Source organism: Globicephala melas, chromosome 1, assembly GCF_963455315.2.
Source record: "Globicephala melas chromosome 1, mGloMel1.2, whole genome shotgun sequence".
In the NCBI taxonomy this organism is placed as follows: Eukaryota; Metazoa; Chordata; class Mammalia; order Artiodactyla; family Delphinidae; genus Globicephala; species Globicephala melas.
The window spans coordinates 87,583,627-87,601,265 of record NC_083314.1 but is presented as its reverse complement, the minus strand read 5'-3'; the positions used below and the strand labels follow the sequence as shown (position 1 = coordinate 87,601,265).

General features: G+C 36.6%; 1 protein-coding gene across 2 annotated transcripts in view; it reads right to left on the bottom strand.

The window, feature by feature from the left end:
* TRIM33 (tripartite motif containing 33) overlaps nt 1-17,639 on the bottom strand; it is a 152,052-nt gene that overhangs the window by 6,494 nt on the left and 127,919 nt on the right. For both annotated transcript variants that reach the window (XM_030869113.2, XM_030869114.2), the window contains exons 12-18: nt 12,099-12,231; nt 10,601-10,664; nt 7,905-8,064; nt 6,122-6,471; nt 3,892-4,015; nt 2,115-2,189; nt 28-180 (exon numbers count right to left, since the gene is read on the bottom strand). In XM_030869113.2, coding sequence (XP_030724973.1) covers nt 28-180; nt 2,115-2,189; nt 3,892-4,015; nt 6,122-6,471; nt 7,905-8,064; nt 10,601-10,664; nt 12,099-12,231 — 1,059 coding nt within the window. The remainder of the gene's footprint in view (nt 1-27; nt 181-2,114; nt 2,190-3,891; nt 4,016-6,121; nt 6,472-7,904; nt 8,065-10,600; nt 10,665-12,098; nt 12,232-17,639) is intronic.

Here is a 17,639-nt window from a genome sequence, read left to right as displayed (position 1 = left end):
GACTCTATAGTTTGGAAGCTAACATACTTCATTAAACCTTTCACAGTTCTTGAAGATCAAACGAACATCAGCCACAAAGTCATCTGGGATTTGGTAGTGTTGGGAATGTTTTTTCTGAAGCTTCTTTTTCACGGTGGATAAATCCATAGGTTTCTTTATAATTTTATAGTAGTTTGGTATCTAAAGAAACAAATAAGGATAGATAAGGATTCTCAAAAAATGCCGAAGTGTTTAATTTGAAAATGCAAAGCATATTAATTTTAGAGAAAAACATGTGTTGATCGAGCCAGCTGCATGCAAATTTTGAGTATAATGAATTGTACTTTAAATCTTCTGTCACATGCACATCATGAAAATCAAATCATATTCAGAATATGTGGCAGTGTCCATGGTTAGTGAAGGACCCAAAGTTCCATCTTTAATAAGAAAATTTGGAAAAAAAGCAATCAGCAAGGGTAGCCAACCACTAGTGTTAAGGACAAATCTAGCCCATCAGAATTGTATGACTCCTGTTTTTTTTAAAAAAGGGAAAAAGATTACAAAATGTATTGTTATTATTAGAATAGGGTATCTTTTAGAGGATAAAACCTTGTATCACAGAGAACTCTGGACATAGCAATAGAGGGGAAAAGTCTGTAGTAACACAAGATAAATTTTTATTAATCATTTAGGATTATACTTGGGAGTTCTGGCTGCAACTCTTGGCCAAAAATTTGTATCCTTGCAAAATAACTGAACATGGAGAAACTATTTAAATAGTTCATGAAAAGAAAACACTGGAAAGTAATCTTCTACTGTAAAGTCCCTAAACTTGAAGAACAGACAGACTTCCTGGTATCAGATGATTACTATCTGAACAAAACATCTTCCTTGTATCTAGACCTTTTGTACTTTAAAATCCATTCCGGAGCCTACCCAGTAAACAAATTACTATTCAATGCTCTGTAACAGGCCTGGTATCCAATATTATCTTAATTCAACAACTGACGGCAAGTAAATATATGTTGCATATTCTTATACCATTTATAAGGCACTGAGCATCCCTGATATTCCTTTTACTATGGAATTTTAGAGACTTTACTCCTTACAAAAATCTCCTGTAAGATAAACAAAGGGCATTGGCTTGCAAATTTTCCCACAGTCTTCTCTTAATCTTGAATGTTCATAAAAGAGGGCTTATGAAGCAGAACCAGTGTGCAAGGTTCAACTTTACACTTTTGTTCAAATTAATACTTATATAGAGTTATTTTCTCCCTAAGATATAGATCCTAGAATCAATCACAGAACTGGAACCTTAGAAATAATTTAGTTCAATATTCCCACTGTACAGTTAAAAAAGTAGAGGCAGGGCTTCCCTGGTGGCGCAGTGGTTGAGAGTCCGCCTGCCGATGCAGGGGACACGGATTCGTGCCCCAGTCCGGGAAGATCCCACATGCCGCAGAGCGGCTGGGCCCGTGAGCCATGGCCACTAAGCCTGCACGTCCAGAGCCTGTGCTCCGCAACGGGAGAGGCCACAACAGTGAGGGGCCCGCGTACCGCAAAAAAAAAAAAAAAAAAAAAAAAAAGTAGAGGCAGAAAATTATGTAATTTCCCCAGTTATAAGGCTGGTTAACGGCAGAACTAGGAAAAGTTAAGTCTTCTGATTCCTAGTTCAAGACTCTTTCCATTATACCTGTACCTGTATCCTTTATGTCCATTTTAAAAGCAACAGCTTATGGAAAAACCCAAACGAACTTTTTGGCCAACCCAATGAAAGAAGTGGAAATTAAATTCATTAAGTTTTTATCACAGCAACGGTCTTTAAAAACAAACTGCAATTTTATCAAGTGAATCTCATAGCCATTTAGCCCTAATAACATCACAAGTACTTCTTATTACTCAGAAATTTTATCAGGTACTATGCTAACATATTTTACACAGGTTATTGTACAGAAGAATCCTTGAAATAACCCAATGAGGGAAGAAACAGTGTTAGAAAAGAGAATTTGAGCACCTTGGTTGAGGAGATTCTTCAAGCCTGAGTTTTACCATTAGCAGTCTAAGGCCAGAGCCCATACCCTTAAGTATTATACTAAAACTTCTTCAACAGGAAGGTACTAAGGTAAACAACTCACCGAAGCAGGAACTGGCTCCTGGAATTCAATACTTAATTCATGGCAATAGAGGTAAAGCAGAAGACGTTCACACTTCTGGCCCAAGAAAAGAAAGGAAAACCCATGAAATGTTTTCCCTCTAAAAAGATATTCTTAAGAATAAGAACTTTATCAGTACAAAGCATTATTACAACAAACTGAAGATAAGCCTCCTACATACTAGCTATCCAACTAAATATACACCCAAAGAAAACTACCTTGTTTTCTATTTAGGTTTGAGACTATGACTATCTTCTGTCCTACTTTAAATGAACTTATCAAAGACAGAGTGCCTTTGTTCTCATCTGATAACTCAGGTAATTTACCTACTATTACCTCTTAACTATTTATACAAATAGAAAAGAGTCATTAAAGCAACATACAGCATTTTGTACAACAATTTATGATTGTTGCTACTCATTTTAATTCCCTGAGGCAGGCAAGATACATGCCATTCCCTTTCTTGAAAGGATTCTGCTCAGGCTCAAAATTAAATAAAAACTGTCTGTGTCTTCTCAGTCCAATTCTAGAATTTCATTGTACAATCAGAAGTAAATTGATATGCATTTTACATTTATAGTGTTTATATGCTTAAACTTTTTAATATCCGTTTGTATACTCTAAACACATACCTTCTCCTCAAAGATAGTGGAAGATGGATTTTGCAAGTTTATACATTAGATCAAAGCCAAACGTAACTGTAAGGACCACAGAACTACGTGAAAGATATTTTGTCTTTGGAGATCAGACTATAGACCAGATCAAAAGAAATCTGAGTGAAATGATGAGAGGATTTTGGATTTCATTCTTAATATGATGGGACGCTATTAGAAGATTTTAAGCAAGGAAGTGATAGACTTGTTTACATATTTAAAAAAGAACACTATGTACTGCACAGAAAATGGACTGTAAGGGGGCAAGAGTAGAATCAGGGAGTTCAGCAAAGAGATATTACAATAGTGCAGATGAAAAACTATGATGGCTGTCTCAGAAGGTAATGGTTGGGGAAGTGAGAAAATGGTATTATAGTCATTCCTGATTCTTCTAACAGATTGCTGGCTTGAGCAACAGAGATGACCGGTGGTACCATTTGATGATGGGAATTACTGAGAGAAGGATGCAGTTTTTTATGTCGTTATTTTCTTGCTTTTGCTTTTTAAAAATAAATAAATAAATAAATAAATTTATTTATTTTTGTCCGCATTGGGTTTTTGTTACTGTGCGGGGGCTTTCTCTAGTTGTGGCGAGCAGGGGCTACTCTTTGCTGCGGTGCACAGGCTTCTCATTGGGGTGGCATGTCTTTGTTGCAGAGCAAGGGCTCTAGGCACGTGGACTTCAGTAGTTGTCGCTCTCAGGCTCTAGAGTGCAGGTTCAGTAGTTGTGGCACACAGGCTTAGTTGCTCCACAGCATGTGGGATCTTCCCGGACCAGGGCTTCAACCCGTGTCCCCTGCACTGGCAGGTGGATTCTTAACCACTGCACCACCAGGGAAGTCCCCTGCTTTTGCTTTTTGAAGGAGAGGATTAGAAATCAAGATTTTCGCTGGGAAATGTTAAGTATGAGGAAGCTAGATCTAAGAGCCTAGAGCTGAGGGCTACAGACAAAGATTTCAGAAATTATGAACATACTATCAGATAATGAGATTAAAAAATGAAAATTTATCAGGTTATATGTATATTACACTGAAGAAAAAAAAAAAAGATGTATAGCCACACAACTACAGAATCCCTAATAATAAATCAATTTATCTGACACTTACCCTTTGGTCCACGGGGCTTAACCCCTGTGCAGTTTTCCCCTTCTTACTATGTTGCAAATTATCACAATCATATTCAACTTCTGGTTTTCCAATATCTCTGCAAAATGTGCATATCCAGTCCCCACTAAAGAAGGAAATAGGCAATTAGTCCATGTAATTATAACAAAACCCACTCTAAGGAAGCTAGTTCCCTAGAGGAAGTTTCCAGTTTCTTTGTTTTCTTTCCTTTCCAGTTTTTGTGGAAAAGAGAGGTACTATTTTTGCCACATCTCATAAAGTGAAGTTATGTGATAAAAGCTTCCCCAAATGTTTCCATTCTTCAACTGATTACCTTCTGGAAAGCAATATAACCCCACTATCTCTATTCAAAAGGGGTCTGTCTCTTCATAGCACAAAGCTGATGATCAGCACTTGCAGCATAAGACCAATTCTCAATACCCCAGTATGACCATGACAGTGACCTCATATGCATGAAGAAGAAAGGAGTACACGATACAGTCCCTCGGGTATCTCGTACTGTTTTGGCATGTATTAAAGATGCCAAAAATATAACAATTACTTTTTCATGGCCAGTCTTTTAAATCTGCTCAGTCAATAGTTTTTTGTATCAGGATTTCTATCAAACCATAAACTCCAATTTGATTACTTCAAATGCATTCTCCCCTTTCTCTTCCTCATCATATATATATTCTAAGTCTAGGGATTATACTAAAACTGTGTCAACAGTTTCAATTCCTTCCAAAGCATCTGCCTTTGAGAGAAAGCTTTCAGTGGCAAAATTCTAACGTTCCAGCAGATGTTACTATCCAACGGAAACAAAAATATGAAAAGCCTTAATTTTAAGACCAAAATGCCAATGTTTTTTTCTAAAAGAGTAAAGAAAAAGAAGGTCCTTAATACATCTGTGGCAAAGGACTACACCTTCTAAGATTTAGGTAAGAATTACAATGCTTCAGAAAAATATTCTGGCACTGTTCATATATCCACTACTTTTCTAATACTAATGGCTGAATTTTTCAGAAAGGGTAGCATTAATCAACTAAAATCATTACTTCTCAGGAATCTGAGAAAAAATGTGAATCTTTCATCTATAGGCAGAAAGAAGCTGGGTTTTCCCAAGGACACTGGTTTACTTTCACTTAAAAAACCAGGGGGTTAGGGTAGGGGAAGAAGGAAGGCTTAAAGAAATAAGTATGATTCTACTATTTTAAGGTCTCTGAAATCAACTGGAGACAAAATACCACGAACATAATAAATATGTTAAATGGAAGGGAACAAAAATAGCTCTTCTAATCCAAACTCTACTACTCGTAGATGCAGAAACTAATCCCTGAAAATCAGTGAACCGTCCAAGCTAATTAAGTTAGTTCACTACAGAATTACGACCAGACTACAGGTATCGTAACCCAGCCCAGCACATTTGTTCTGCTGTATTGGCTGGAATCATCAGCTTGCACTGGATGTTCATCAATGAATGTTTTAATGCTTGAAATCAGACTTAGCCGCCAAGGGGGTCATATAGTCTGAGGACAATGCTCATATGTTGCCCCAATCTTTATCTTTACCGTACCATCTTCTCTTCTAAATAACGAATTCAGTAACTGTCCGTTCCAAAGTTAATGACTAAAAGACATTCCAAATAGGAAAAGTTGAGAAAGCTGAGAAATCTGCACACTGTGCTTCAGGTAGGCACTACCAACTAACAGCTTCCAGTGGTCAAGATGAAGCTATTCCTCAAAAAATTCAAGACATTAAAGGTATTTTTACAAAGTACTTGTTTTTTTTTCTTTAAAGTGCCTTTCAAGAGCTTTCAAACATTAGAAAAGTAAGTTTTTGGTAAGATCCAATAGAGTTGCCTCAAACTGAATACTATTCATAAATAAAGCCATTATTATAGACCCTATTAAAATTGATGGCAATAGATTAAAAAATTATCTTCAAGAGGAAATCAACTAAGTTTCTCAATACCCTAGTCTCTTGCACCTCATAATTTACAGGTTTATCTAATTTGCTTATATTAAGTATAAATTGAAGGCCAAGAAATAGTCTATTTTTTTTTTAACATTAATGCACAACTTAGATCTTGCCCATTTCTTCATTCAGCTGTTAATTTCTCTAGAAGGTAATGGAGTAATAGGCAGTCATTAAGAAGGCTATCTGCCCTGAATAATTTTGTTACTTCTTTAGCTTATAAAAATAAACAACAAAAAATCAGTTATTTCACTTGTACCTTGGAAAGCTAAGAAGTGTTGGAACATGACAAGTTAGATGAAAGACCTTTGGACATTTTTCACAGCACAAGAGATCCCCTCCATTTTGGCAGACGGCACACCAATCTTCATTTGGGTCATCATCTTTGCTGCTGCCATCTCCTCCAATCCTTGCCGACCTGTGCATGAGACTTCGAACTGGGGACTTTCCATTAACAAGGCTGTTGAGCCCTGACTGTTTGCAGCTTTCATTCACATCTGTAGGTTCAGTTTTCACGTGGTTTTCCAGGCCTGCTAATGCGTCCAACTCACTCTCTAGATGCAGGCTAGTTGAAAGAGGTGGTGTCAAGCTACTCTCAGGACTGCTCAACTAAAACAAAGCAAGGACCAATTCTTGAAGAAACATTTAATCCATACTGTTCGTAGTGTGTGCGTGCATGCATGTGTGTCTCTGTGTGTTTAAAGTTTTGTCAACATGTATATACAACATGATATACTGACATAACTTAAAATTATTTTGGAATTTACTATTATTTATTATAAAATTATTTGAAATCATATTAGTAACATAAAAGAACGAAAATAACCCCGAAGTTATTCAGGCATGTTAATGTATGATTTTAGGGAGCAGTCTCTGTAATATTGGTTCACTTGGATAATAAAGGAATTAATTAAACTGTTAAGCACATTGATTGGGAAGTGAGCATAGGGTTATACTTTTCCTGTAGAGAGCTGACTATGATACACTATTTTTCACTCAACAATCTGTCTCATAGCTTTTTCTTCCCCTTTATATTGGCTTTTTTAACCGTTTCTTTTAATTGAAGTATAGTTAATTCACAATGTTGTTAGTTACAGGTGTACAGCAAATTGATTCAGTTATATATATATGTGTGTATATATACGTGTGTATATATATACACACACACACACACTTTTTTGTCAATTCTTTTCCATTATAGCTTATTACAAGATATTGAATATAGTTCACTGTACTACACAGTAGGTCCTTATTGTCACATAGCTTTTGAAAAGCATTTTGAAATATTCTTCTGCCCACTTATCATTCTACTAATATAGGAAGATTGTGACAATGTAAAATCTTTCACCACCATTTTGCACTGTTTTTTGGGGGTACTTTCCAAACCAAGTTCTGAGTGAAGAGATAACAGTACCCTCTAAATCTACATAGTTGAAATTTCTATGTGCCAACCACGTAGAAAATGAGACATAAGTGTAGGTAGGAAGAAAAAACCAAGATCAAAATTTCTAAATAAGGAGGGACTTGGGCCTTCCTTCATTCTATACTATAAATTTTATAAAATGTTCTAGCTGAGGAATTCTAAAATGGTTAATAATTCATAAGCCAAAGGCAATCTTCTCATCACAAAACTCTGTGAGCATTAAACTTCTTTCATGTCAGCGGTCGTAATCCTGAGCTCACTGGTCCAGGGAAAATAGCCAAGGATTTTTCCAGCTTGAGACTGAATGTGACTATTGAAATTATTAATAAATTTAGAACAAGCTAGAACCCAATTTAGAATCATGGCAAAAATAATGACCGATTACAAACTAAAAGTTGAAATGAGTCCTTAATACAAGTAAGTCTTTTCTCATCAATTACAGTTGACACTTAGATGAAAAAAGTCAGTTAGAAAAAGAGATATCTGGGTTATACCACGTATAAAAATTCAAAAATGAATACAGGTCCACAGGACCACTAACCAGACTAATACATGCAGAGATGGAAGAATCAGTGAAGTGACCTCCTTAAATTCCTGACAGATTCCACTGGGAACTTACCATGCAGGCACTCCTCCTGCCATCCTCTGTCTTTTCCTGTTTCACAGCTCCTGAAAAGCTACATATTTCATCTTCAGTGCCAGGTTCTTGCTTGACCTTCACTTGATCAGACTTGAAACTAAGACTTGTCTTCTCAGCAGTTCTTCCTGACGACCCACAGCTAACAAAAACAACAAATAAAGGTCACATATGTTTGACTGTATGGTGTACATAAAAACAATTATATGAAAAGCTTGTTAAGTTATATGAAATGTTCATTAAACTGAAAACAATTTATTAACTTTACAGCAGATAAGGATACTTCATAATGCAATTAAAAGGAGTGTATTATAAACTTGGCTTCAAATTTTTAAAAAACGTAGGTCAAACTTTCAGAAGACCTGAAAAATACATTTTATGGTCTGAGGCACTTATACTACATCATTTAAGGAATCTAGTAAACAATCATTTGTCTAGGCTATTAGTATAGTGATTGTTTCTCTCTCTATATATAAGACGTTTAAATTCTTCTCTACCCCCAAACATCTGAAGGAAACCTCAATAACAGTGGTTCATGAAGTGTCCTCAAAGGAATCACTGTTTCAGCTTTTGAGTCCTTATCTGAATTAATGGGATAATAGCCTAAGAGGACAGGTACATGACTAATTGGTTCTATCTAGTCCACAAAGCAAAACCACTGGCAAGAGAAGTGAATAACTAAGACTGTATTACTGTCGAAAATGAAAACCTTTTTCACTCAATTTGTACTTTTCTTTAAAACTACTGATTATTGAAAGTATAATTTAAAAGCCAAGCAAGTATATAATATAGAACCAAATGCATACACACATATATATACAAATACAGAACATTCATATATCTGAAATAAAATCTTTCTTACATTGCACTAAATTATTCAAACTAAAGAATAAAAATCAGTCGACATTTATTACATTTACCTTTAACACACACACACACTCTTTCCACACTACCATTTCTTTTTCTTAACTCTTTTATTTTTTTAAAACATTTATTTATTTATTATTTATTTAATTTATTTTTGGCTTCCTTGAGTGTTAGCTGCGGTACACGGGATCTTTCGTTGTGGCGAGCAGGCTCTTCATTGCAGTGCACGGGCTTCTCCCTAGTTGGGGCGCACAGGCTTCAGGACACGTGGGCTCTGTAGTTTGCAGCACACAGGCTCTCTAGTTGAAGCACACGAACTCAGTAGTTGCGGCACGCAGGCTTAGTTGCCCCACGGCATGTGGGATCTTAGTTCCCTGACCAGGGATCAAACCCGCGTCCCCTGCATTGTAAGGCAGATTCTTTACCACTGGACCACCAGGGAAATCCCCCACACTACCATTTCTTAGCTCTCTGTCCACCAAAAAGGCATAAGAAACCATGAACAATTCAGTAGCAGTGAGTGCCCCTAGTACCCAGAAGATTGTCTTGAAGCACCATTTCCCCACTAACATGACCAGGATTTCCTAGAGAAATTTCTGATTTCAGGCCTGAGGCAAGAAATGTACAAGATGAACCAGGAACATCAGGACAGGAAACAAGAATGCTTTCAACAACTACTGGGGTTATAGCAGAAGAACTATGAAGCCAACTTGGAAAAGTTCTGATAGGACAAATATGGAACAATTTAAGCATCAATAAAAATAACAATTATAATTTTAGAACATATAAAATATGTTTAAATATATAAGCCCATAAAGTTAATAACATTCATTGGTCACTGTTGGAGGGAGCTGGGAATCAACTCATTATTATAAAAATAGGTAAATAAAGAGAAAGAATCAATTTATTCTGCCATTCCCATAATCAAATAGCTGATGGCAGAAAATTTCTCTTTACAGAAGTATTCTAAACTAATATACAAAGAAGGTATGATACAATAATTAAAATATTTTTAAACTAGTAAAAAAAAAAAAAAAAAGAGCTAAGGCAATGATCATTAATGGGTGCTATCACAAAAGAATCAACAAAAGCGACCAGACATTTTGTGACCCTGAAAGAAGTACACATCACCACAATGAAGTATTCTCCCTACCTCTTTCCCTCAAATCAAACCTGAATCTAATCAAACCTCCCAATCTAAATACCAATATAGAGAAAAAAACAGAAGGTAGTGTATTTAAATGACAAGATGGGGAAATGAGGAAAACTCTGTAAGACAAACAATACATTTCTTCAACAAATACACTGAGTTTGACCTTGACATATGGGTTGATGGCAATGTATAGCGCCTATCTGAATCTGAGTCGAAGAAACAATTAAAAAAAAAAAGCATTTATGAGAAAATCTGGGAAATCTGAACATTAACTAGAGCTCTACTGATGTTAGAGAGTTAGCTAGTAAATTTTTTTTTAGGTGTGATAATGGTTCCATAGTTATAAAACTTTTAAATCCTTAAAGTGATACATACTTAAAAGTGTATATATATACACTGAAGTGATACATATAGTGCTATATACTGAAACAACCACAAGTAAAATGATAAAATGTCTGAGATTTATCTCAAAATAATTTAGAACGGGGGGAATGGGTAGGAGTACAGAAGAAATAAGACTGGTCATAACTTGATCATTGTTGAAGATGGGTGAAAAGTTTACGGGAGTTCATTATAATAGTCTACTTTTTAGAATACGTATTTGAAATTTTTCTTGATAAAAAGAAAAAATAAAGCTATTAATAATGTAAATACTCACCTGCCTCGACTACCAGTACTAGAAGTACTAGGGGGTCTCACAGGTGTGTGAGAATTGGATAAACCTGAAAAATAATAAGTCAAAATGAATAACTATGCAGGTAAGAAAATTCAGAATTCTACCTACTAATTACAGAATTCAAGTATCATTATAAGGCAATTCAGCAATTCCTGGAAATCAGCCCTTGTCTTAGTCTCAAAGTCAAGGATTTCATGTGTTATTGTTGGCAGCTATCAATCAGTTTCTCTCAGCTGAGCCCAGATACCATTCTCAGAATCCTCTCAGAGCACCACTATTCAATCAATGGAAACTACCGTATCAAGAGAAAGCTATTTGCCGTCCCACGCATTTGGTAAATATCCTACCTAGATTCCTATTAATTATTCTTCCTTTTAAAAGTCCTGGAATACTTATATTAAACCTCAAAAATAATACGATGCAAAAAATGTATTAATGATACATCTCATGAAAAACCCACATTTAGAGCTGAACTACTCTTACTGTAAAAATAATGAGGCGGTATGTTTCAGTAAGAAACCATGAATATATCCCATAACCACTTCTGCACTGTCAATCTATTTGGAGATGCCTTAATCACTCATTCATGTAATAGCGTTAATAAAACTGGGATTTTGGAAGAGATCTATAGCTCAGGACCTGATTAGTCACATTTTAATAGTTTCCAGTAAATTTTAAGTTTTTAACTGCAAATTGAAAGTTCACTTGCCCTTCCTCAATTCTTGCTTTTTAAACAAATTTTCAATTTTTTCATTATTTAACAAAGTGTTTTAAACTTGGATTTAAACCAAAGAATTCTTCAAATGACAACATGTATTGTAAAATAGAAGACACAGAAATTAAATTCATCTACAAATCCAGCAAAAAACATGAATATAACTGGGGGTTGAGGGAGGGGTACATTAGAGTTCTGAACAGTGTACACTACAGATATATATTATTATTTCAGTTCGCTGAAGCTTGTCCACAGTATTGAAAGAAAAATAATTAGATCAGGAAAAAAAAATGTTACTGCAATGGTTAAGTTTATGTCTCAACTTGGCTAGAATATGGTACTCAGTTGTTTGGCCAAACACCAATCCAGATGCTGCTGCAATGGTATTTTTTAGATGTCACTGACACTTAAATCAGTAGACTCTGAGTAAAACATAACGAGGGTGGGCCTCTAATTAGTTGAAGACCTTAAGAGAAAAGACTGAGGTCCCCAGAGCAAGAAGGAATTTTGCCTCGATTCAAGACTAGCACCAATTCTTCCCTTTGTCTCCACCCTGCTAACTGCCCTGCAGGTTTCAGACTTGCCAGACCTAACAATCAAGTGGACCAATTAATTCCTTAACCTCTGTCACCTCTCTCTCTCTCTCTCTCTCCACACACACCCCTCTCCTATTGGTGCTATTTCTCTGGAGAACCCTAATACATATACCGAGAGATACTTTTTTAAGGTGTTAAAGAAATGAGACGGTACCTCAGTTGACTTTACCTGATGATCCTGGAGATAGGGCAGAGGGTCCTGGGGAGGGATTCATGGTGCTTGTGGGTTGTGGGGGTAGGTGACTGCCTGAGATGTATCTACTTAGTAGATTATCTAAACTACTTGAACCAGCATCTTCCAACTAAAGAAAAAGAACAAAAAGATAAATTTGCTTTGATTAAAGCAGAGGAGAAGTTACTAATTTCATTAGTATAATCATTTATGCTCACAGTTTACTAATAAGCAGATTACCTTATATCAAACTTGGCTTAATTGTTCCTTCCTTATGCTTCCTCGAGGACCCAAATAGTATATAGTTTATGTGAATATAGCTATAATTAATATGCTTCAATAAATGATTGGGAGCTCAAGACAAAACCCAATAACCCATTAAATCCTTTGTGTTTTACTATGAAAATACCTCTGACACAGTCTTACATTTTTGCCTTTTTTCAAGGTTGATGCAGGATCCTGTTTTCAGCATCCTGCCCCTAGTATCAATATCCATGGTCCTGCCAGAATCATTCAACTAAACAGGTATCGAATAATGTCAGTACCTAACTTCAGTGCTTTGAAAAGTCTGTATACTCAACAGAAAGCCTTTAGCCTGGGATATAAGTTCCCTTATTACACACAAAAAAGCCGGCAGTCAACAGGAAAACTGAGCCCTTTTCGCACTTTATATGCAGAAGGTTAAAGCCAGAGGAGCTCGCACTGTGACTGCGAGCTGGTTCCCAATTTGAATATCAGTCCCCTGTTTTTAAACATCCCACCCACAATGAAGAACTGTGATGATGAAATGAGAAAATATTTATGTAAGAAATAGTAACAAACACTACTTAATTATGAAAATTACCTTAAGAAAAATATTACACTATTCCATATCAGAGATAGTTAAACTATTCTTACTTAACTGCTAATCTTCTTGCTTACTGATCTACTTTTACCCACACCTGCCTCTTTTAATCTTCTACTAGAGGCAAGATTACTTTTTAGGGAAATCTACTTCTCATTCAAAACAGAAAACTGCGGGACTTCCCGAGTGGTCCAATGGTTAAGAATCCGTCTTGCAATACAGAGGACGCCAGTTCGATACCTGGTTGGGGAACTAAGATCCCACATGGCGTGTGGCAACTAAGCCTGCTCACCGTGACTACAGAGCCCATGAGCTCTGGAGCCTGCATGCCACAACTAGAGAGCCTGCATGCCGCAACTACTGAGCCAGTGCACTCTGGAGCCCAAGCACCACAACTAGAGAGAAGTCCGCGAACCACAACGGAAGATCCCACATGCCCCAACTAAGACCCAATGCAGCCAAAAATTAAATAAATAAATATATATTTTTTAAAAAACAGAAAACTGAACATATACATTTACTTCTCACTCTCCTCTCAAAATCACACTGATTTTCAAGGCTATAAAACAGGAAAGAATGGCATCAAAGCAGAAACTTTGAAGAAAACTATAGATACAAACCAAGGTAGGGCTGGATTGATATAAAAATGATCAGAATAAAGCAGCTCACAACACATTACAGGCAAGGGAGGACTCTCCTAAAGTAAATAGTTTTCATCAATATAAGTTGACCCTATCAACAAAGTGGGTACAGAGGGAATGTACCTCAATATAATAAGGGCCATTTATGATAAGCCCACAGCTAACATGACACCTAACAGTGAAAAGCTGAAGAAGTGAAAGCTTCTCCTGTAAGATCAGGAACAAGACAAGGATGCCCACTCTCACCACTTTTATTCAACATAGTACTGGAAGTCCTAGCCAGAGAATTAGACAAGAAAAAGAAATAAAAGGAATCCAAATTGGAAAGAAAGAAATCAAACTGTCACTATTTGCAGATGACATGATATTATATATAGAAAATCCTAAAGACTCCACCAAAAAACTGTAAGAATAAATGAATTCAGTAAAGTTGCAAGACACAAAATCAATATATGAAAATCTACTGCATTTCTATATATTAATAATGAACTATCAGAAAGAGAAATTAAGAAAACAATCTCAGGACAGTTCCCTGGTGGTCTAGTGGTTAGGATGCCAGGCTTTCACTACCAGGCCCAGGTTCAACCCCTGGTCAGGGAAATGAGATTCTGCAAGCCATGCGGTGTGGCCAAATAAAGTGCATCATACACACACACACACACACACACACACACACAGAAAAAGAGAAAGAAAAAAAGAAAACAATTCCATTTAAAATCATATGAAAAAGCATAAACCAGAAATAAATTTAACCAAGGAGGTCAAAGATATCTACACTGAAAACTGTAAAACACTGATAAAAGAAACTGAAGAAGATACATGTAAGGATACTCTGGGCTCATGGATTAGAAAAATTAATATTGTTAAAATGTCCACAATACCCAAAGCAATCTACAAATTCAATGCAATCCCTATCAAAATTCCAATGGCATTTTTCACAGAAATAGAACAATCCTACAATTTCTGTGGAACCACAAAAAAACTCAAACAGCCAAAGAAATCTTGAGAAAGAAGAAAGCTGGAAGCATCACAGGCCAGGATATGAAACTATATTACAAAGCTACAGTAATCAAAACAGTATGGTGTCGGCATAAAACCAGACATGCAGATCAATGGAACAAAATAAAAAGGCCAGAAATAAACCTACACCTATATGGTCAGTTAATTTAAGACAAAGAAGCCAAGAATATACAAAGGGGAAAGGACAGTCTCTTCAATAAACAATGTTGGACAATTGGAAAACTGGACAGCCACATGCAAAAGAATGGAATCAGACTACTATCTTACACATACACAGAAATCAACTCAAAATGGATTAAAGAACTGAAATATAAGACCTGAAACCATAAAACTTCTAGAAGAAAACATAGGCAGTAAGCTCCTGGACGCTGATCTTGGGAATCATCTTTTGGATCTGATTCCAAAAGCAAAAATAAACAAGTGGAACTACATCAAACTAAAGAGCTTTTGCACAGCAAAGGAAACCATCAACAAAATGAAACTTACTGAATGAGAGAAAATATTCACAAATCATATATCTGATAAAGGGTTAATATCCAAAATACATAAAGAACTCATACAACTCAATAGCAAAAAATCAAACAATTCAGGGACTTCCCTGGAGTCCAGCGGTTAAGACTCCGTGCTTCCACTGCAGAGGGTGGGGATTCAACCCCTGGCTGGGGAACTAAGATCCTGCATGCTGCAAGGCACAGCCGAAAAAACAAAACAAAAAACCCGCAAACAACCCAATTAAAAATTGGGCAGAGGGACTTCCCTGGTGGTCCAGTGGTAGAGAAACCACCTTCCACTGCAGGGGACGCAGGTTCGATCCCTGGTCGGGGAACTAAGATCCCACATGTCGCGGAGCAACTAAGCCCGCGCAACACAACCACTGAGCTCATGCACCTCAACGAGAGACCGGGCACACTGCAAACTACAGAGCCCTCGCACTCTGGACCCTTTGCATCACAAGCACAGAGCCCACGTGCCCTGGAGCCTGCAGGCCACAACTAGAGAGAGAAAACCCACAAGCCACAACTAGAGAGAAGCCCACACACCACAACAAAGAACCTGTGCCACAACGAAAGATCCCGTGTGCCACAACTAAGACCCAACACAGCCAAAAAAAAAAAAAGGGCAGAGAATCTGAATAGACATTTTTCCAAAGAAGACATAGAGATGACCAGCAGTTACATGCAAAGGTGCACAACATCACTAATCATCAGGGAAATGAAAATCAAAACCACGACAAGCTATCACCTCACCCCAGTTAGAATGGCTATTAAAAAGACAAGAGATAACAGGTGTTGGTAAGGATGTAGAGAAAAAGGAACCTTGTGCACTGTAGTGGTAATGTAAATTGGTACATCCACTATGGAAAACAGTATAGAAATTTCTTAAAAAATTAAAAATAGAACTGTCATATGATCCAGCAATTCCACTCCCGGGTATTTATATGAAGGAAAAAAAAAAAGAAACAAAAACACTAATTTAAAAAAAAAATTTTATTTATGTTTTTGGCTGCACTGCATGGCATGCAAGATCTTAGTTCCCAGACCAAAGGTCAAACCCATGCCCCCTGCAGTGGAAGTACAGAGTCTTAACCAATGGACCGCCAGGGAAGTCCCCCAAAACACAAATTTGAAACATATATGCACCCCCATGTTCACTGCAACATTATTTATAATAACAAAGTTATGGAAGCAACCTAAGTGTCCATCAACAGATGAACAGATAAAGCTACAGCTGAATGAATAAAGAATATGTGCTATATCTATATACACAATGGAATATTAGCCATAAAAAAAAGGAAATCTTGTCATTTGTGACAATATGGATGGACCTGAAGGCATTAAGCTAAGTGAGATAAGTCAGACAGAGAAAGACAAATACCACATGATCTCAGTTATATGTGGAATTTAAAAACAAACAAACAAACATAGAATCAAGCTTGTAAATACAGAGATAGATCTGTGGTTGCCAGAGTTGGTAGGTGGGTGAAATGGGTGAAAGGAATCGAAAGGTACAAACTTCTAGTTATAAAATAAATCATAAGGAGGTAATGTACAGCATGGTGACTATAAGTAATACTCTACTGTATATCTGAAAGTTGTTAAGAGAGAAAAATCTTCAAAGCCCTCATCTCATACACACAAAATTTTTACACTATGTGTGGTGACTGATGTTAACTAGAATTATTGTGATAATCATTTTGCAATGTATGCAAATATCAAATTACTACGTTGAACAACTGAAATTAATATATGTTACATGTCAATTATACCTCAATTTAAAAAAAGGTAAATAGGCCTTCCGCAGAAAAGCCCTTTAAAAACCTCATCTCAAAGACATAAAAGGCTAAAGGTGAGAGTTTGCCGTGGGCTAGCTAGAGGGACAATTAAGAGATATTAGGAGTTGCGCCTGCTCAGTGGTCAGAGCTACTAGCCAAGGATCCACTTGTAAGCTGTAACTACAGGAAAATCCCTAGCTGCAACTAGAGTTAACTAGAGGATTTGTGAAGAGGGGCAGTTCCTAACATGGGCCACAGATAAAATTTGCGCTATATCTCACCTAAACATAAAGGAGGAGAGGATGATTCAAAACAGACATGAAAGTCGCAAGTTACCTACTTCTACTCCCACTCCCACTCCTTTTATACTCTCCCACCTGCGATTTATATCTCTGGCCAGAGAGACAACACTAAGGCTACAAGAGTGGGAAGATTAGGAAGAAGCAAACCGCCAGGTACATAAAAGGGCTTCCCTGATGCCACTACAGCACCAACATGGAAATGCTAGCTGATTTACCTCGATATTTCACCAGACATGGATGAAGAGTCACTATATATAAAGTTACAAGTCTAACGGGAAAAATATTAATTCACATATTCATTAAACCAATGTTTTTTAAGCATCCTTAAATAACTGCATGGAATAGGTAAGTGTTATATAAATAACTTCTATGAATTCAAAGGAAAAAGACAATCCACAAAAAAATTCAAATAATCAATGAACCTGAGAAAAGATAACAAACCACATGAAAAAAAGAAAT